Source organism: Danio rerio, chromosome 4 (assembly GCF_049306965.1).
Source record: "Danio rerio strain Tuebingen ecotype United States chromosome 4, GRCz12tu, whole genome shotgun sequence".
Classification (NCBI taxonomy): Eukaryota; Metazoa; Chordata; class Actinopteri; order Cypriniformes; family Danionidae; genus Danio; species Danio rerio.
Genome location: NC_133179.1, coordinates 18,112,550 through 18,135,000, shown reverse-complemented (window position 1 = coordinate 18,135,000; position 22,451 = coordinate 18,112,550). Strand labels below are relative to the sequence as shown.

Below are 22,451 nucleotides of genomic sequence, written 5' to 3'. Positions count from 1 at the left end.
ATATATATATATATATATATATATGTATGTGTGTGTGTGGTTGAAGTCAGAATTATTAGCCCCTTTGAATTTTTTTTCTTTTTTAAATATTTCCCAAATGATGTTTTACAGAGCAAGGAAATTTTCACAGTATGTCTGATAATATTTTTTCTTCTGGAGAAATTATTTGTTTTATTTCGGCTAGAATAAAAGCAGCTTTTAATTTTTTAAACACCATTTTAAGGACAAAATTATTAGCCCCTTTAAGCTATGTATTTTTTCGATTGTCTACAGAACAAGCCATCGTTATACAATACTTTGCCTAATTACCCTAAGCTGCCTAGTTAACCTAATTAACTTAGTTAAGCCTTTAAATGTCACTTTAAGCCGTATAGAAGTATCTTGAAAAATATCTAGTCAAATATTATTTACTGTATTCATAGCAAAGATAAAATAAATCAGTTATTAGAGATGAGTTATTAAAACTGTTATGTTTAAAAATGTGTTGCAGAAATCTTCTCTCTGTTTAACAAAAATTGGGGGAAAAATAAACAGGGGGGCTAAAACATGTTTCATACATATTTAATGCATATAAATATACATATACTAATAGCTTTAAGTAACACTGTTTTTAAGAAAATTTGGGAAGAAATATGCTCTAAACATAAGCAAAATATGGTGGATTTGTTATACATATATATATTTTTATATTATTATTTGGGGCAGAATATGATCAGAGCACATTTTGTTAAATATAATGTATTTCATAAAGAAAAATCTGTTTTTTTTTTAGAAAAAAAAGTATTGCATTTTAGTTGGAAGAAAATATTTGTATTTTTTTTAAATAACTAAAACTATATACATAAACAAAAACTAATACAAATGGCACAAGTGTAAAATAAAAATGAGAATAAAATTAATTTAAATAAAAACTTGTGTACATCAAACACAATAAGATAATACTTACAAAAGCTACTTAAACTGTACTAAAATAGCTCTGTTACAGCCTATAAGAGAAGCTCACCTGCACAGAATGCATTCACATTTTCATCAAACTGGAAGCGAACCACCATCCGTGTATGATCGATAATGTACGTCTGACCATCCCAAGCACAGGCCACCACTTCCTCTCTCCCATCACCCTGAACCCACACAGATACAAAAACACACCTTAGTTACCATCAGGTTAAAGTGCGCTTCCAAATATGAAAACTGCTCTCATTTACTCTCTCCCCACCCTTCAAACCTGTTTGAGTTTCTTTCTTCGTTCCAAAAAATATATATATATTTTAATAAAAACTGGCCATTGACTTCTATAGTATTTTTTCATACTATGTATGTCAATAACTACCGGTTTCCAACATTCTTCAAAATATCTTCTTTTGTGTTCAACAGAATAAAAGAAAATCAAAGTAATAGAGAATACATTTATATTGGTAGTTTAAAGATTACTTTAATGAAGATGCACAAATAAAGTGCCTAATAGTAAGTCATTAACTGTTAATTAGTGGTTATACATCCATAATCATGCCCAAAAGCCTAAACCCAACTTTATTAACTATTAATAAACAGCTTATTAGTAGTTTATTAAGCTAGTAGTGTTAGTGATAGTGTGAAGTGTGACAAACTTAAGTGTTACCGAAAACTCTAGCATCATTTCTTTGCAGATAGCGTTTTTTAATATTATTTCAGTGTCATGGAGATTTTGAGTCAACATTATATCAAGTCATACTTACAGTAACATCCAGCTTCTGGAGGGCAAAAAGCTGGTGGTCGACCTGCACAGACCACAAGAGCTTCTCTGAGCTGTCCATGAGCTTCAGTGTTCCTGGAAGACATTCAACAAAAACACACACACACACACATAAAAACCGAGAGCAGCATTCAATGAAAAACAATCACAACAGCTAATGAAAAACACCAGCAGCTGAACAATCAATAACATCAATTCACTGCTGCACAAACAACCGTTAAAGGCATGTTGATGAAACATATAACATAAAAAAATCTTCTGAATTTGTGCCATGGAGACAGACGTGATGAACAAGGCCCCACTTTTAGATTATGAAGTCAATCTACAAACACACCTGAGCCCAGAGTGACCAAAAGACATAGTGAAAAAACAAAACAAGAACAGGCATTGTGCGCTTTTAGACTGAGCTCATGTTCTGTACATTAAATAGGTTCTGTTGTGATGGTGTTCGCAGTGATGGAGGACTCACACACTCACCGTCTAGAGTGCAGAGAGCAAACAGGCCACCTTTCGAAGATTCATCCTTAGAGCCTATGGGAAAATGAAGAAGAAAAAAAAAAAAACGACATTTCATTAGGTTTGTTGAAATGCAAGCACAAATAATCTTTTCTTTTCCATTTTATAAATATGAATGCATTTTACTGTTAATTTACTTTTAAATATATATTTTACATTTGAGAAAAAAAATGAATAAATAAAAAATAAATTATATATATATATATATATATATATATATATATATATATATAGAGAGAGAGAGAGAGAGAGAGAGAGAGAGAGAGAGAGAGAGAGAGAGAGAGAGAGAGAGAGAGAGAGAGAGAGAGAGAGAGAGAGAGAGAGAGAGAGAGAGAGAGAGAGAGAGAGAGAGAGATTATATAAAAATATTTCTCATGAAGTTTAACAGAGCAGGGACCTTTTTACATTATTTTATCTTCCGGAGAAAGACTTATTTGTTTTACTTCGGCTAGAATAAAAGCAGTTTAAATTTTTTTTTAAGCATTTTAGGGTCAATATTATTACCCCCTTTAAGCTATATTTTTTTCAATTGTCTGCAGAAAAAAAACATCATTATGCAATGATTTGACTAATTACTTGCCCAATTAACCCACTTAAGCCTTTAAATTGCACTTAATTATCTTGCAAAATGAGTAATAAATTATTTTCTACCATCGTGGCAAAGATAAAAGAGGTCCGTTATTATAAATTAGTTTTTTAAACTATTATGTTTAGAAATGTGTTGGAAAAAATCTTCATTTGTGTTTAATCGTAACTCTTGTGTTTTTGCAGTTGAATGAGCTGGTGGTTGGAGACACCAGTGGGAAACTTTACATCTATAAAAAATGATGACTAAGCCCTGGATCACACGATCATGTGTAGGCATGGTGAAGATCATGACTTTACAGATGCTGATGGAGGAGCAATGATGAATATGTTTAACTTTTAGAAGTAATGGTGATGTTTTTATTCTTAGTTAACCTGTGTAGGAGTTGGAGATGTTTGTAACAAAGGAAGGGTAAGATTATGTTTTTATTGCTCCATTACAAAAAAGTGCTAGTGCACCATGGTGTCAGATGACAATAGAGTGTTATTGGTTAATATCTATTGTAATCATACCATAGTTTTGTAAATAAAATAAAGACACATATGCATATAATAATGACAATTTTATCTAAAAAAAACTTTCTAGTAAACAAACATTTTAGGAGGGCTAATTATTCAGACTTAAACTGTGTATATTTATTTATTTTCCGATATTAGATTTATTACATGTGTATATATACATATATTTGTGTGTGTGCGTGTTAAAATGTGTATATAATGTTACAAATGTAAATATAAAATATATCTTTTAAAATCTTGACAGAAACATACATTTTCTGTAATATATGTGATAGTTAATATTAATATTTAATAGTAATAATGTGATAGTTAATAATTTGTTATTGTAAAAGATCTAAAAGTAGTTTTTTTTAAATAATCGAAAATGTGAATAAAAAGACATTTATAAATATTTCATTTAGGCATCACAAGATTACAATTTTAGAACAGGATGTGCAAACAGTTGTAAACGTGTGATAGCTTGTACCTCTAGAAATGCTGCCAATCAAGTGAGTGGACACATTCTTGTTATGGATGCGTCCAGTGGTAAGATGAAGGACAACGTCTCTGGAAGAGCCTTCCCTGTGTTAAAATACACACAAAAATGTCCTAAAACCAGTTCTGGATATGGTCTGAATTATTTAGCACTGCTGCAATTCCTCATTGTGATTCTCTCACCTGCTAGGGGTTGCTGTGTTTTCATCCCCAGGTCCTGCGGCGCCCTCTTGTGTCCACGAGCACATGAGAATAGCATAACCACAGCCGGGCTGAGACACCATGAGCTCAGGCAAACCTTCTGGACTCGGATTTACCGACAGACTGTCCACCTGGAAAAAGCAGACAGAAAGGCTTTTTGCGAATTTGCCCTGAAGTGCTTTAGCTCTAAACAAAATGACTATTGTAAAAAAGGAAAATGGACTTGATCTGCCCCATACTTTCTTTTTGTTTGAGATAAATCATGCATTGAACAAAGATGTTGACATGATGTTTGAAGCATGTAGATCAGTACCTGACCCTCCAGGAGCCATTTCTTGAGTAGGACCAGCTGACCGGAGCTCATATCTGAAGCATCAGAAGGTTCCTCCCATCTGAAGGCCCGGACCACTCGGTCAGTGTAGCCAACAACAAGCTCACAGCGGCCGTCTCCATCTTATATGAGCACAGACACGTATTGAGGCAAGGCACGAGGCGAATAAAGTAAAAAAAAAAAAAAAATAGAAAAAATTAAAAATATACACAATATTTCCAGAGTTGATTTATTACAGAAAAAAAACTTTAAGTACAAGCGCTCTAATGCAAAAAACTGAAATTCTATTTTTTACATATTAGCTCAAAGGTTTTTTTTATTCCTATTTTCACTCAAAAAAAAATCTAAATTATTATCAAAATATTGCAAAGATAAAAAAACAGTAAACTATCTATTTTCTTTATATAAGTATATTTAAATAAGGTTTTAGTTTTTTATACTATGGAAGTCAATGGTTACAGGTTTTCAGCTTTCTTAAAAACATTTTTTTGCGTTTTACAGAAAAACAACAACTCAGTTTTGGACTACTGAGGGTCAGTATATTTTCATTTTGGAATCTACCCGCAAACATGCAATGAAATAAATACTTCATAGTCTAATCTCTTGTTGTTAATTTAAAGTTGCAATCAGAACTCCCATTGTTTTCTTTAGAGCTAAAACAATGGCTGAAATCTTTACAGCAATGTGAACATTAAGTATGATTATAATATATTTCTGATTTATATTTTTTCTTTTGAATGCAGATTGACTTACTATTCATGTTTGTTGCATTTTCGTTTTTTTTTTTTTTTTTTGTAGATTTTTATTTTTACAAACCTAACCAGAGACGAAGCCTGCAAACTAGCTTTTTGTTATATGCCCTCTGTACGTGGCATTGGTTGCCTTTGTATAACAATGTCAAGTGTATTGTCCTTGTTAAATAAACAAACAAATAAATAAAAAATGTGGATGTTTTATTTGCATTATGCTAAAATGCACTTTATGAAAAGCAAAGGTGCCTAAAACAAGAATGTGTCATTTTAATGTGAGCTGAAAAGGTTAGCAAACTGCAGGCACGTCATAGGCAAACTTCTCACCAATATCACTGATGAGCATGACTTTGGTGTTGGCGGGGATGTGCTGAGTGTAACTGGGCTTCTGCTCATCACCAGTTGAGCCGTCCTGCTGACTGGAGGAGTCTGACTTTGCTGCAGCAGAACTGATGTCAAACAGGTGAAACCAGCCCTCTGCTCCCACCGCCACTACAACATTCTGCCAGATAGAAAAGAAAGTCAAGAGATGGACAAGATGGACATTAGAATTATTGTTGGTATTAAAAACAAACACTTATTTTCCTTTTAGTTTTTCATAAATGATTTTATTTACTGAATGAAACAAATATACACAATGTATATCAATATATTAAATAGTAAATTTGTTGTTGATTTACATTATTATTTTTATATACATATATCTTACAAATTAAAAGATTATTGTATATAAAATTATTAAAGTTACACATATATACTAACAATGATATGCTTTACTGTCTATAAATTACAATAAACCAATATGAATTGATTAAATGAATTACTAAAATTTATATTTTATATTACATACTTTAATGTTTGATTATTCATATTTTATTACTTTAGTAACACACACATAAAGTAGTAAACATTTCAAGTGGACAAAAAGTTTTACAAAACACTGATAAGAATGGGTGTTGTTGAAGTTTAAGGAAAACTTTGACGAAAAGCGTTGATCCAAATATTGACTACTGTATATTTTTAACACTTTTAATATTATTTATTAGACAGACAGATAGGTAATATTGCCATTATTATATGCATATGTGTCTTTATTATATTTTTAATATATATATAAAGTACAAAACTATGGTATGATTACAATAGGAATTAACCAGAAACATGGTATTGCCATCTGACACCATGGTGGAACTGGCACTTTTTGTAATAGAGCAGTAGAAACACAATCTTACCCTTCCTTTGTTACAAACATCTCCAACTCCTACACAGGTTAACTAAGAATAGAAACAGCTCAATTACTTCTAAAAGTCAAACATATTCATCATTGTTCCTCCTTCAACATCTGTAAAGTCATGATCCTCACCATGCCCACACACGATCTCGTGATCCAGGGCTTACAATCATCATTTTTATAGATGTAAAGTTTCCCACTGGTGTCTCCAACCACCAGCTCATTCAACTGCAAAAACACAGGAGATATGATTTAAGCATACATGCACAGAAAAGCACTGAACAACCGATCATGCACAACAGATGCCAGTTTCTGTGACAGCGAGAAAAATAGTACTCATACACCCAGGGCAGATAAGATGATTAAGCAAACCATTTAATTTGCCATCTGAATAATAGACACACAACATAATTATTATTGTAACTTACAGAGTCGTTATCTGCATCTCCAAGACAGATGGCGTGAGGAAAGAGTGTTCCGGTGAAGTCTAAACTCACACGCTGAACATAACTTACCGAGCGCATGGCTTATCAAACTTTGCAGACTAAAATTAACAATTGAATACACCACAATTAAAGAAAATCATGTTTTAGCTGCACTTCTCATTCAGTGCAAACAAACAAATGCACATGATCTGACACTGCGCCCTCGTTTCAAAATAAAAGTCCGTACTCGCTATAATAAAAGGACGTTGAATTTGTTGAATCACTTATATTCTATAAACAGTTCTATAAACAGTCAGTTTAAGAACTGTTAATGTCTTTTTGAAGTTAATATTTTTTTAATTTAGCAAAAACGCATAAAAATTATCAGAAGTAATTGTTATTAATGTTACAAATGTTTTCCCTCTCATGAATATATATATTTTTTAATTTCCCAACTTTATTTAGAGGGATAGTCCACCCAGAAATGACAATATACTCACTATTTACTGTCCCTCAAGTGGTTCCACACATTTTTGGGCTTAATTGTCTATTAAAAACAAAATATGATTTGAAAAATGTAAGAAACCTGACTGTAACCACTGACTTTTATGGTACAAATATTGAAGTCATTGGTTACAGGTTTATAACATCCTTCAGAATATCTTTTGTGTTCAACAAAGAAATGTAACTCAAACATTTGGTGTATAATTCTCTAAACAATTCATAAAATTTCTTCAAAAAGTCCTTTATTACGTTTTTAACAATCTTCAAAATACCTTCCTTTGTGAAAAAACCCAAACGGTTTGTAACAAGTGAAGGGTGAGTAAATGATGACAGAAGAAAAATGTAACATTTGTGAATTAACCTAAAAATAAGTTTTACGAAACCAAATCAAAGACCAAACATGGTTGATTAAAGCTTGAAAGATAAAGGGAAAAGTTCTTTATTTCTGAAGTAATTACCTTGCTCCAGATTCGGAATTTGCCTTTGTAATTAGCACATTAGCTACAGGTAGTTTTTTCCAACTCAAAATGTTATTTAAAAAATAAAAAACTTACAATCACACATCTTTGGATAACCAAATAAAGTTTAATTGACAAAAACATTTGATATATCTTCAAACTACTGAAAAGCAAATCAGAAAAAAAACAAAAAACTGAAGAGTAACGATAACAGAAACACGATTCACTGTATGAGCTTTCTCCTCATACTAACACGAGTCCACAAATTCCTGGCACCTTTGGTTAAAGTCGACCTTGATGGGAAACGGAGGCTTTTGAAGGGCTCTTTCATACATGTCAGCATCCCAGGCCGGGAGCTTTGCAAGTGCTCATGGGAAACGTAGTTGATCCTTCGTAACTGCTTGCTATAGTAGCTGCGCAAATGGTGCAGTTCCTCTACGGCAGCTGCAGAGATGATGGAGAGCTCAGAAGGAGCGCTTTCCAGATTTACTTTTGCCTGGTCAACATTAGGAGCGCAGTTCTGTTTTTGTCTCTTTTTTAGTGGAGATTGTTGCTGTTCGTGGGTGCTTTCAAGACCATTTTCGTCTTGACTTGTACAATTCTGTTCTTCCACATGGTTGACCTCTACATCAACCTCAAATACTGAGGTTGGCTTTATATACTCGCTTGCTTCTGAAGCAAGACTTTCAGTGTGGTTTTGAGAAAGTCTTTTCTCCATGTTTTGGTGATTTTTGTGAATTTTAGTTTTTTTACATCTTTGAACAGCCATGTTTGACTCATCAATGAAGGCCGTTTCTATGTCGTCGTGGACATCCTGGAAAAAGAAAAGAAACTTGAAACTTGTTATTAGTAATAAAGCTGTTTTTTATGAGAATGCAGAGCATAATAGTGAGATTAATGGCCCATGCAAAGCATTAAAGTTTTTTCTAATATTAATTTAATCTACAACACAACATGCAAATCAAAACACATAATAGAGTGTAGATATTAAGTAGGGCTGAGCGATAAATCGAAAAGTAATCAAAATTAGCATTCAGAGCCTATAATTAATTAAATTTTTTTTCAATTAATTTTTCTTTGTGTATGGAGTCACGTGACCCTGCTCTGTTTATACTTTTGCATCGAGGACACACATATGGTCCAACACAGACTTCACACAGTCGCGTAGCCCTCGCCATGGTTGAAGCCAATGCTGAATATATTTATTTTTAAAAAAGTGACTGTTCGTTTTAACCAACGTGTGTTTTAATTTCAGTTGTTCAACACTGATGTTCAATAAATAATCATAGTTGGTAAATAGTGTGTATTCTTAATTCAAAAATATCTCACTTGTAATATGTGTGCATATTTATTGTACAAAACTTGTCCGTGAACTGTGAGGGCCAAATAAATAAATAAAATAATCATTCAATAATCGTAATCAAGTTAAAATGTTAAATTATTAGAGATTTAGATTTTAGGCCAAATCGCCCAGCCCTAATATTAAGCATATTTCATACACTGTAACAAGCGATTAGTTGACTACTTTAAAAAGAAGTAAAACTGCTGCCTTAAAATAAGCAAATCTGCATAATTATAACAATTTTACTTAAAATTCAAAGTAAAGTCAATATTCAATTTTAAAGTCAGTGTGATATTAACATTTACAATGTTTATCAATGTTATTTAAAATAATTTTTTGTAATCTTTAAGTCTAATCATTTACGCCTATGTTTGAAGAGACGGTCCTTCACAATATTTTAAACCACACACCTCTTACCATTAGTTTGCTATGAAAAAATGATATGCAAAAAGAAAGCCCCGTCTCCTACTCAATATTCTGCTTTAGTTAGACGGAAACCAAAATACTGGAATAAAAGTCTCAGCAACTTCTGTTTCACATGGGCTTTAAGGCAATGAGTTTACTCAAATGTGTTTAAAGTAAAGTAACAAACCGCTTTGTACAGTGTACCAAAGAAAGGATAAGGTCTGATGTAAAATCAACAACTTCATAAACATAAGCAGATAAAAATAAATAAAATAAGAAAGTGGTAGATGTTTCTCCTCATTAAATGTTTCTTAGGCAATATCTACATGCTTTTGTTTTGTGAGTGTGGAATAAATGAACTGTACTTTTTGGTTCTCCTCCTTATGAACTAGGGAAGAGGCTTGACTTTCTTGGCTGATTTTTGGTCGCCACTTTCAGCCGGTCTTTTTCCTTCTACTTTGGATCTACTTTTCTCCCCAGAACTTTCTGAAACTTTCTTTACCTGTGGGGTGGCACAACAGCTTTATACCTGTGGTTGGGTCACTAAAAAAAGTCATTTGGATGGGTTGACACTATAACTGTAGGAATACAAGAGGTACAAGAGGTTACTGCATGTTCAATGAGGGGTCATGTCCTGTAGCTAAACGACACCCCAACACAAGAGGATTCACTCGTGATGGGAAAAAAGTTGTGTTAAATCTAGTGGGCTGTTGTTTGTAACTGATCTAATTCAACCAACACTGCTGAGTTAGGGTTGTTTAAAGCACAAAAAAAGTATTATCTGTGAGACGTCAGTGCAGATCAGTCTAAGAAAAAAGTCACATTAGTTTTGCATCAACTTGGCCACTTTGAGAAAACAGTCAGTTTTTCTTTCCCAGCAAGCATTTTTTGTGTGTTTAAAAGTAAATATCTAAACATCTGACAGACACCTAAACATAGACGTCTTTGCTAAAACAAGGCAGATGTCTAAAATGGTCCAAACTGGCAACTGGCAGTCTAAATTTAGCCTTGTTTTGGCAAGATATCGGTTTAGATGTAAATTAGATATTTTTTAAACACGAAAATGCAAATCAAGTCATTAGAGTTGCTGACTGTAGTATTGGTAACCTAGTAACTAACAGCAGACAAGGCACCATCGATGGAAACAGCTTATTAGTTACATGGGTGTATTGTTCGCTAGAAGTTTATTTAGTAATTGCATCTCCTATTATTTGCAACTACTTTTTTCAGCATTACCTATAAGTCCAACACCACCTCAAAAAAGCTTAAAAACATTCCGCACATTAAAAGATTGAATTCCAAATTTGGTGTTGCCATTACTTTTTTCTTGTGTGATACTTAAAATGTGCATTAACATAGCGTGATGGAAACCCTGCTAATAATCTTCTTGAGTGGTTAGCGATTCCTCTGCCTCTTCAAGCCTTTTATGATCAGAATTGTAAGATATAGAGTGAACTGAAAGCAAACGTCTAATAAAATGGAAAATATTTGATTTGTTTTGGCTGCTCATTTACACAATAATGACATTTTTGGGGCTTGAAAATGCCAGCCTACAGCCATTTTAGTAACTTCAGTAAATAAATGTGAAGAGGGACAGTTTTGACAACGTGGTCTTCTGTAAAGTTATCAGAAACTTTTATTTTACACTTAAAACACTAAATTACAACCAGGGAAAAAATACTTTTTATTTGAGAACTAAAGTAAATTACTTTCATTATTCAATTGACATCAATTTAGAAAATGGAAGCTACAAATATCATTTTGTATTTAGAGCAAATAAATTTTATTTGTGAACTAGGCATTCGATCTAAAATTATTTAGGTCTGATACTGAAGTAGTTAATGTAGTAGTCTAATAATAGTTAATCTAGTAGTTAATGTAAATCTTAAAAGCAACACTAAGTTTATGAACGTATTAGTTACTATGTTAAAAACAAAATTTGACTATGTGAACTGTGATGCACTCCTCAATCATTGTGATGACATCTACCTGAAACACAATACAACTGCAAGAGGTAAAATCAAACAAAACAAGATCAGCAGAAACTACAGAAATGAGACCAAAGGCCAGATTCAACAAATATAGTTAATCAAAAGCTATGGAGAAAATATAATTAATATTTTTATTACCCTGTAGCAAAACGTTACAAAGAAAAATCTGAAACTGAATTTGGATGGAATCTGGCCAATCGTCATCAATGAAACAAGGTTCAAAGAAGTATTAACAATCAATCACTGAGAAATTCTAGAAATTGCTAATCTATTAGAAAAACACGATCACTTGCACATAATATAGGAATTGAAAGCATCTGCTGATTTTGTTGGTTGTCTTACAGTACTCTGGGACGTCCCTCTCCTCCTCATCTTCATAGTGATGGAGTGACCGCTGTTCTTCAGGAGGGCTGCCTTACGACCCAGCTTCAGGTAGAAGTGTGTTGTGTAGGGAGTGAAGCTGAAGTCCTCACTTATGAAGCAAAAAAAATCATTTAAATGTACAAAAACAAATTAAGAATAAAATAACAATGGTATGTTCTTCTATGGACAGTTCAACCAAAATTTATATGCAACTCAAAATTGATATGCATATACTGAAATGGCTCCAAACCTTAATAATTTTTTTCTATTCTTGTAAAACAAAGAGAGGATATTGTAAATACTTAAAACTATGAGTTAGTAGGCAAATAAATACTATGGAAGTCAATGGCTTTATATGCTTCCAAAATATTTTCTTTGCATTTATCAAAAAATAAATTTGTGCAACCTATCCTTCCAAGCTTTAAAATCTATCATGAAATACCTGAAGTAGCCATGCAACAAAAGGTGGATGATAACAGACTCCACCTCCAGGCGTGACAGGGATGTGAGCTTTATCATTTTGCGCTGCTTGGCGGGCCCTTTCCCCAGCCAAGCATCACAGACTTTCAGAGGTGTCAACTTTTCATCCATAGAGCTGGCCAATTCTACAATATGAAGAACATCTCGAGCATGTTGCGTGATGTCCATTGTGATGTAGTCTGGGGGGAAAACAACAACAAACTATTACATAATTGGCTTCAACAGTTCAGCATTTTCATGTTAAGAACCGTAAATCTACTTGCTTTAAATCAATCTACTGCATTAAGCGCTATATGAATAAACATGACTGTAACATTCCATTTATTTGCAGAGCTATTGCGAACATTCACACTGCTATCATAAGATGCTTTATTTTTTATTATTTTTTGTTTGTTTTTTTATAGAGAAAAAATGCATCCAAGAAGTAGTGTATTTGCATAATTATGTAAAAGTTACTCTCATTAGCATGATTGATGTTTGCAAAACTAAAATATAGAAATATAAGAAATTCCTGGTTGCATGATTGCTATCGAAATTTGCAGGGCTAAAACGCAATCAAAATGTGCATATGAGAGGACTTTGTCTCACCGTTGCCATGCCGACAGACATCACACATTTCATTGCACTCTTCATCATTCCAAACTTCATCAAAATGAATGGCCATCATAGCACGACGACACCTAGAAGATTATATAAGATTTATGTGTTGAAAGGATGACAATAGTTTAATTTAACTTTTAAATTAACAATAAAATACCATGAAAGATATCCTGCATTCAATGCGCATGTGATGTGAGAGATAAATCAAAGACTTGAGAAGTAAGCAAGTCAGAGGTTTAATAAATGTATCTTTAGCATTATGAGGATTTGAGGATATAAATAATAAATAATATATATTGTCCTAATAATATAATATAATATAATATAATATAATATAATATAATATAATATAATTTGAAGCATCTAGCAGACTCCAAAACAGTGTACAAAAGAATAAAAAGGCAAAAAATCAGAGACGCAACACGAGTGCAGAAACAAAATGCCAGATTTGTTAGATAACTGGATTAGAAAACAAGTAGAAGGTAGAAATGAAGAACATTTATAGATTTCTTTTATTGTTGCGAGTATGCACTGGTTTAAAGTGTATTGATTGGTTAAGTGGGAAGAGGAGAGTTTTCAGCTGCTTCTTAAAACATGTGAATGTTTGAACATTGTGGGTGTAGTTTGACCATCAGAAAGAATCAGATTATGCTTCACTGTGAAATAACAGCAAGATGCCACTCATTTTGCTGAATAAATTGTGAGAACTTGCCTGTCCACATTTTGACAATATGCCACCATATTATGGAGCTTCTGCTGTCCAGTGTTCTCCATCACAACCATTGTGCTTATCCTAAAGATGTCCATAAACCCAAAAAACACAATACAATCTGCAGGGCTATCATCCCTTCCTGTGAAAAAAAAAAGTTTAAATAAATCTTTTTAAAAAGTACTAATTAACTGAAAAAGTCCAGTATTCATCAACAGCGAGACATTTACATTTAACAACGTTTTTGTCCGAATGACCAACAATTGAGGAGGCATACACACAAAAACTGCTAATTATACAACGGAGTTGTTAGATAATTAAGTGCTAGAGTAGAGGGGTTTCACAAAATAATTTTCAGAGGAGTATGTGATATGATTGATCGCGGCCGGTCTCTCATCTGTAATCATTAGGAAGCCAATCGAATTATTCCGAACTCACTATGAACAGACCATCTAGCATTACTAATTTTTTGAATAATCCCCCTATCTACCCCATCTCCCCTTTTTCCTCCTTTACCAGGGGAAGCTCTAAAAAACTACCTGATCTTGTTTAACAGAAGAGTGTTTCTACAGGTGGTTTGTCAAGCCCACTCACCTGCGTGATGCACAGTGCATAAATGCACATTGTTTTGGGGGGTATAGAGTGATTGTAAGAAACGGTCTCATGCAAATGTGCAAAACAGGTGCGAGTGTCGGTTAAAGTGTCAGAGTTAAAAGAGTGCGTTTTCTATAGGTGGTTTGTCAAGTCCACTCACTTGTGTGAAAGCACACTCAGAACTCCATGTTTATATGTGTCATGTTTAATTGTGTTTTAACTACTCTTATCTTCATTACATAATGTTGTTTTCAGTTTATTTTGTTGATATACATTTTATTCATCAAGATATACTTAACGGCGGCGCAGTGGCTAGCACGTTCACCTCACAGCAAGAAGGTCGCTGGTTCGATCCTCGGCTCAGTTGGCGTTTCTGTGTGGTGTTTGCATGTTCTCCCTGCGTTCGCGTGGGTTGCTTCCGGGTGCTCCGGTTTCCCCCACAGTCCAAAGACATGCGGTACAGGTAAATTGGGTAGGCTAAATTGTCCGTAGTGTATGAGTGTGTGTGTGTGGATGTTTCCAAAAGATGGGTTTCGGCTGGAAGGGCTTCCACTGCGTAAAAACTTGCTGGATAAGTTGGCGGTTCATTCCGCTGTGGCGACCCCGGATTAGTAAAGGGACTAAGCTGACAAGAAAATGAATGAATGATATACTTAACTGTGTTTATTTTAGTGCATCTTGGTTTGCTTGATTAATTGTATAAATTTTGTATTTTTTTTTAGGGTGACCATTTTAACATCTGTTCAGGGACAACAGATAAAAAAACAGCCTTCTGGCTAATTCTTGTGCATTTTAAGCAATGCTAGTTAATGTATGCTGTCCCTGCCAAAACAAAAATAAAATAAGTAGCAACAAATATTTTCTTCTAAATTGCAATCTGGTACATCTGAAAAAAACATTTTATTGAATAAAATTCTAAAATATATGGGCAGGGAGTTTATTAGCGATGACTACAGAGCTGACTAAAAGAAAGAGGAATAAATAACTGAAAAAAGTGCAGCATATATTAAAATAATTATGAAATGCAACTTCAACAAAAAAGTATCAAGATTACATTTACCTGCACGTCCACTTTCCTGATAGTAATTTTCGATAGATTTACTGATGGTGTGATGGATTACAAATCGTACGTCAGCCTTGTCGATGCCCATCCCAAAAGCCACAGTGGCAACAACCACCTGCATAGGCAAATACACAACATTAAACCAGAAAAAAATTATAAAGAAACAAGAAAGAACAGTAATTCTGCGTGTGCAACCTGGATTTTCTTGGAGGACCATCGCTGATGCACCAGAGACTTGTGCGAAGGCTCCATGTTGGCATGATATGGCTGTGCAACAATATCCCGCTTCTGCAGCTCTGTAGCTACAACTTCTGCATCTTTCTGAGAGAACACATATACAATCCCTGCAAAACGACAATGTTGTTTTTTTATTCTATTGGAGTAAGTGTTTTTTTAAATAAAAAAATTATTATGTGGAGAGCATAAAGGTGTGATCATCACAGAAAGAAAAGTAATGATATATGTGTCCACAATAACCAACAATACACTTTTCACAAGCCTGTTAAGACGCGTTTAATGATCAACAGCATCCTAAATCCTTGAAGGTTTTCAATATCTAGATTCTAGAACATTTATATTTAAAGGGTCACGAAACACCAAAACACATTTTTTGAGCTGTTGACAGTCGTATATGTGTCCCACACTGCTAAAAACACTATTAGGACACCTATATTTCACTAAAAAGTGTAAATTGGTTGTTTTTGCGTTATTTCAAGCAAATTCGTACTTCCTGTTTGAAACGAATTTTTGAAGCCGCGTCATGGTCATGACATAATAGCGTGTATTCCAGCGTGCAGACTGGGCGTCTGTGCCTGAGTGAGTCTTATTACGTCTTACAGTGTGATACATTAATGCATGAGTAAGGCTTGGTTCAAACCAATCAGCGCGCTCTATTGTGCAACTTCATTAATATTCATTTGTGTCACCGTGTTTACACCACAAAGACGCCACGTTGTGTTGGCAAAACAAGCGTGAAGTGTTGCTTTTATAGTTTGCTGCCGTTAAGTTTCGTTTTCATTTTCTCTCTGTGAGAGCTTATCTGGATCACGTGTGGATTAACAGTGTACGCGACGCTCGACAACAATAACTTACGTGTCTAAAGAGGATTATTGTTTACCTGAGAGCTGTTCTCATCTGCAAACGCTGAAATCTGGATTTGCTTGTAGTATTCTCTCCATAAAGACGCGGCTCTAGTTGCTGGTGATTGTCCTGTCTCTACAGATTTGGTAAGTGAGCGACCAGTGCTCTTTGTTTATTCAGTTTGTTCATATCGAATTAAGTTAACTATAGCACTGAGTGCAGAAATGTTAGCACCGCATTTAGTGACCGGAATAACACACGCGGCTTTCTGACGCTACCTGCCGTGTGCATCTAAGTTTCCGGGAAATGCGGAGTTTTTTTTTCTCTCATTCGCCGTGCGGTATCAAACATTGCATGAAAAATACATGCTTAGAGCAGATCCTCGAATCAAATATCTCGTTTGTTGCGAGGAGCATGAATGAATTCCCTGAATGAAAGAGCCAAACTGCAGTTAAAGTCCAACATTTATTAATTCAGCAAATAATTCGACTACAGATGTCCATGTAGGTTAAACACCATCGCTTTCTCCTGTCTGTGTGGGTGTGTATTTTGACTCTGAAACTCGCGCGTGCACAAATAGACACTCCCACACCATCCCACTTTAGTTCCTCCAACACTCCCCCCTAAACAGAGCTGGACACGCCCACTTTTCTGACTTTTTCGAAAGTAGAGGTGTGAAAACACCCTGCTGAAACGAGAGGGTTTCATGGCCCTTTAAATATGAATGTATGATATATTCCTTGCTTCAAATTACAAAAAGCTATTTGCCGCTTTTGCTAGGGGTTTCTAATGCAGCGTCCATAAGGACGAGAGTAAATTTGATGTTATTCCCTCCTCTGGTTGCTGTTATCAGTCTCACATAATTTCTTCCTTTTTCTGAAAGTCTTTGTACTCTCCCATTCACTGTGCTCTAAGTTTTCCCAATTATTCCGCTACTGAGAAACCTGGAAATGTGCAAATCGTTGATTCTCATGGTACTGTTCCTCTGTGTCAATACAATATAGCCGTCATGTAGACTTTGCTATTCTCAAGAGTATTTAAACAATTATTCAAAAGCCATATGTAAAATGTATATTATTTGATATACCTGATTGGTTTTTGTATCTCCCTCTGATCAGTGATGCAATTTGATCAGTGCAGTCTTCGTTATCCTTAAAACGAACCTGCAAAAGAAATTAAAAATTACTCGGATGCATCATTAACAAATTATGAATGCACTGATTGGGTTTTTTCTTTTAGGCATACTGACTTAAAAAAACAATAACTTTCAACCAGTTCCGATATCAATATTGATTCTAAACCTATATTTTAGCACTTTACCATACTAGCAACTAGTATTTTTTTTCTGCATTAAATAAATTTTACTTAACAAGGACTGGTTTGATTTAACATTCAACTGTTCAACATTTTGAGAGGCACAAGTTGAAATAAAAAAATATATATATATAATAAATTGCTATATGTAAATTTATAAATTTTTACTAAAGTGCAGTTGATTTCTTTTATTGTCTAAGTAATTTTAGCCAAAACTAAACAATTGCTATTCTGACATACATCAAATATTTTGAACATATCACATCTTGTATTTTGCAAGTTTTTGCGCTTTGCTCTGATTTTTCAAAAGATGTGCAACTTATTGCCTGCATGTAATTTTTAAACCATCACATATTACTTTTACATATTACTGCTGACAGCTTTAAATGAATCCAATGTTGACGACCGATACATTGATGCATCCTCAAAGATAATTGATTTGCATACCTCATAGTAAAGGTTTGGTCTGTTGAACGGTGCTGTAAGTGTAACGGGTTCCTGAACGCACAGGATCTTCTGGCAGTCTTTAAGAACGTTGCTAGTAGCAGTGGCAGTCAGTCCGATTAATGGGACATTAGGGAACTGCCTCTTTAGGATACCCAAGAGTTTGTAATCTAAGGAAAAAAACAGCATAGTCAGCTTTGGATTAAGAAGCTTCACTCTGTCTAGATAAAACAAAATCTCACCCGGCCTAAAGTCATGGCCCCATTGACTACAGCAATGAACTTCATCTACTGCAATGCGTGCCAGCAGACCCATGTTAAAGGCCTTTTCCAGTTTGGACATCAGTAGTTTGCTCTTAGCGATTTTCTCTGGGGTTACATAGAGCAATTTGAAGGGGCTATTTTTATCCGTCATCCCTGCCAAAATCCTTTTAGAGTCCTCCTGCAAATTAAGATACATTTTAAGCAGTTTCAGTTTTTAACAGCAAAAATCCACTTTTCTGTAAGTAGACTCTTTTAACTAATTTTATTTCTATTCAGCCAATCTCAGCATCTGGTGGAAACACTTTTAGCTTAGCTTAGCATAAATCATTGAACCATATTAGTCCATTAGCATCTCACTTGAAATGCATATTTTACCATTTAAAGTAACAACTTCAAACATTTTCACAGAGTCCAAGTACACAATCTAAATAGAGACGAGAGTTAAGCATTTTGAGTAAGATGCTAATGGTCTAATAAATTCAATGATTTATGCTAAGCTAAGATAAATGTGCTTTTACCAGACCTGGAGCCCAGCTGAATGCATTATAAAATTGTAAAACTTGTAAAAGAGGACTTGTAAAATTAGACTATTTCCAAAAAATGTGGAGTGTACACTGTCCACCTCATCTGTTATACTGTACCTTTGAACTGGAGGCATTGAGAGTCACTGCTGGTACATTAACGGACTGCAGATACATCAGCTGATCCTCCATCAGAGACACCAGTGGGGCGATAACTAATGTGAAACCTGATTAAAACAGGAATTAACACAAGTGCAAGAGCATTCAAAGTATGTCTAATTTAACAACATAGAAGTATTCAAGCCCATACCTTTAGAGCAGAGGGCTGGCAGCTGGTAACATAAGCTTTTTCCTCGACCGGTGGGCATTACCAGGAAAAGATCTTTCCCTGACATGCTCAGATTGATGGCCGCTCGTTGCAGAGGGCGAAATTTGGAAAGCTGGAATATGTTACATAGATTCACCTGAACTTCTTTAGACCAAGAGAAATCTGATGATAGAGAAACAGACATAATCATATTGAAAACCTTTATTATGTGGCTAGATTTAAAAAAAATAATAATAATAAATAAATAAATAAATAAAAATATCGTCACCTAGGAATTATAAGGTTCTATCTGCGTTCTGAATGATTTTGAGATATTGAGCTTCAAAGTTTTTGCATTCTATAGCAAACAGTATGTGTGCAACATTTGTTTTTTAAATAAAAAGCCTAAAAATGTAAACAACGTATAAAAAAAAATCCAATAATGTAAAAAAGTTGTCATTTAATAAGAATATGTTATAACTCAATTTTGACAAAAATGTCAGATAGAACCTTATGATTCTAAGGTGACGATATTTATTTATAAAGTCTGTTTTAAGGTCTGTTTACATAAAAATTACAGTAAAGTAGCAATATTTTGAAACATTATTACACCTTTTAAACAGTTATTCAGATATACAGTACCTATTTATAATTTATTTTTAGGCATCAATGTAACATGATCCTTCTGAAAAGAATTTTTAAGAGAGCTATATAAACTGACATTTGCTCAACATTATTACCTTCATAAACAAAAAAAGAATAAAAATAATAATAACAACAACAATAAGAAAGACTTACTGACTCCTGGTATTTAAAAGATACTGCATCCATTACTTTAAAATGGTTCAGCTCAGATTATTCTACAAAACCTCAAATACCTTTATCTTTGCTAGTCACCTTTGGGTTTAAGCTATTTTGGAGCACTATACACTTAATAACTAACTTCTGGAAAATGAGTAATACCAGAGTCTTCATAGTGTTGAAGGTCCTGTTTGCTGAATGAAGATTTGGGAGTTTTGCCGGATCCGGAAGGCTGGGCTGAGCTGCATGCTCCCTCCAAGACCTTCAGTAGTTTGTTCTTCCTGGAGTTTAGCCTCGTCTGTTTCTCCAGTAACTCAGAGATCTGCAATTCCACCATCTCCAGCTCTGCCTCCACCGAGTCCAACTCTTCCCGAGCATCATCTGCAAAAAAGACAGAAGAAAAATGTAGAAGATCCGTTTGTATTTTCGCACCAAAAATAAACAATTTAACAAATCACATCATAAGCTTTGATAAAAGTCATCACAAAATCAGTGATTTTAAGCTGCAAATACATAAAAAATTCACAAGAAAATCCTGGATAGACTTTATATTGTCAAATCAAGTCACATTTATATCAATAGCGCTTTATACAATGCAAACTTTGTCAAAGCAGCATTACAAAGAAATAATCAAAAATCAGGTATGAAGTGTGAAACAAGTTCAGCTCATTAGGTCCAAGGAAAGCTAGTTTTGTTTTTGTTAGTTCAATGATGATTCTGTTCAAGTCTATATGAAGTTCATTGTTGAAGAAAGGATGCAAGTGTCATTCTCTAATTAAATATGAGAGCATTTGTATTTGTAAGCAAGTGTCCATGCACTCATTTTCCACAAAACACACACTATTCCCCCAAGTCTCCAGGTTGCACTGTCATTTAATTCCCAGTGTCTCTCACCTCTGCTTCTGTAATGAGCCAAGCGTCACAGAGAGACGCAATGATGAAAGTCACACCACTGTGTTTACCTGTCTCTCTCCTCAAGGGCACATTAAGAAATATCCTGACAGTCGTATGCATACTCTCATATGAATACTTTTCTTTTTTCATTTTTAATACATACAGATTTTACATTTACCATGTATACCAGTGCACATAATGGGTGCTCAAGGAAATATACTCACCAACATTAGCCATTTTATGCAGCTCTTCTTGAAGGTTACAGATAAGGAGGACTGTAAGAGAGAGTTAATTAGTAACATTATTACTTAAAGAAACAAACTATTACTATAGATTATTTTAATGTTTTTTAACTCAAAGACACTTATCCTTACATTAAAGTGTATTTTAACAAGATACTAGACTTTATTGCATACACAGCCCGTCTTTATTGTGTTTTGCTTGGTGATACTGAGGTTAATAATAATACATGTAAACAATGAAACACAGATGACATATTTCTGGACGACTCAAGCATCGTCTAAAGTGTTTATAAGTCATGTTCAACATTTATGAATATCGAATGAATTGTATGAAAACGCAATTCAGCAAACTCACCGCTGAATGATCCTAAACCAGCTTCCTTCCACTTTCTCTTGTTTGCCCCAGATGAAGTCCTCGTTGCCCCACGCGACCATTAACGAGAAGTTGACCAATCACTGCATGGAGTCCAGACTAGACAAGAGTCTTGTTCAATGGGAAAATAAAGAAAAATAACTGTACTACTCACATTGCATCGTCCTAGAAATGCATTATTGACTACATTTAATCGTGATTGACCTGTAGTCGTGATGAGAAGTAAAGAAAAATGTAATATAACTCCACACACCTTCCTAGTGCTAAAAGTGCGGGCGACCAGGAAGTGTTGATTCTTTTTCCAAAATAAAAGTCACTATAACTATAAATTTGGGAAAACACCTAAAACACTAAACATTCAAACACGCATTTGGCTGCCATATTTAAATATCAAAAACTAGCTTAAAATGTAATGGCATTTGTTCTTGTTTAAAGACCTATTTTTTAAGTTTATTAATTTTATAATTATTATATTTTTGGTTAATTACTTAATAAATTTTAATAGATTTATGTACTGTTTATTTGTTTGTCCTGATAAATGATTGATTTTATTAAGAAGTTTTCAAGCTTTTAGAAGCAACAGACCCCAACTGTAATCTTCTTTAATCATCCTCGTGTTATTAACGGATAATAAAGGGTTTTAAATACTATTTATAAACTATAAGTTACATTACTAGCATTGTCTATTTATCAGTACTGTATAATTCTATTTATTTGCTGTTTTATTTAAAATTTGTATTTATTTATTAATTTATTCAATCATTTTCTTTTCGGCTCAGTCCCTTTATTAATCAGGGAACGTCACAGAGGAATGAACTGCCAACTATCCAGCATATGTTTTACGCAGCGGATGCCCTTCCAGTCGCAACCCAACACTGATAAACACCCATATACTCTTACATTCACACACATACGCAACGGCCAATTTAGTTTATTCAAA

At 34.1% G+C, this 22,451-nt stretch overlaps 2 protein-coding genes across 6 annotated transcripts in view; both read right to left on the bottom strand.

The window, feature by feature from the left end:
• The window catches only part of itfg2 (integrin alpha FG-GAP repeat containing 2), a 14,887-nt gene extending 7,879 nt beyond the window's left edge, over positions 1-7,008 (bottom strand). The window contains exons 1-10 of the mRNA NM_001017908.2: positions 6,767-7,008; positions 6,471-6,566; positions 6,340-6,381; positions 5,435-5,609; positions 4,341-4,480; positions 4,010-4,158; positions 3,819-3,913; positions 2,210-2,263; positions 1,716-1,807; positions 1,004-1,121 (exon numbers count right to left, since the gene is read on the bottom strand). Coding sequence (NP_001017908.2) covers positions 1,004-1,121; positions 1,716-1,807; positions 2,210-2,263; positions 3,819-3,913; positions 4,010-4,158; positions 4,341-4,480; positions 5,435-5,609; positions 6,340-6,381; positions 6,471-6,566; positions 6,767-6,862 — 1,057 coding nt within the window. The 5' untranslated portion in view covers positions 6,863-7,008. The remainder of the gene's footprint in view (positions 1-1,003; positions 1,122-1,715; positions 1,808-2,209; positions 2,264-3,818; positions 3,914-4,009; positions 4,159-4,340; positions 4,481-5,434; positions 5,610-6,339; positions 6,382-6,470; positions 6,567-6,766) is intronic.
• An 824-nt stretch (positions 7,009-7,832) lies between these two features.
• Positions 7,833-21,819, bottom strand: recql (RecQ helicase-like). Of its 5 annotated transcripts, none has more exons than XM_073946425.1 (17): positions 21,716-21,819; positions 21,494-21,622; positions 21,121-21,171; positions 20,165-20,383; positions 19,205-19,384; positions 19,015-19,121; positions 18,353-18,551; positions 18,114-18,280; positions 17,440-17,515; positions 15,468-15,616; positions 15,270-15,387; positions 13,619-13,757; positions 12,895-12,986; positions 12,269-12,485; positions 11,806-11,935; positions 9,838-9,974; positions 7,833-8,539 (listed from the first exon to the last, which is right to left on the bottom strand). In XM_073946425.1, exons 3-16 carry the CDS (start codon positions 21,131-21,133, stop codon positions 9,861-9,863), a joined length of 1,920 nt encoding a protein of 639 aa, XP_073802526.1. In that variant the 5' UTR covers positions 21,134-21,171; positions 21,494-21,622; positions 21,716-21,819; the 3' UTR covers positions 7,833-8,539; positions 9,838-9,860.
• Positions 21,820-22,451: the final 632 nt, after the last annotated feature.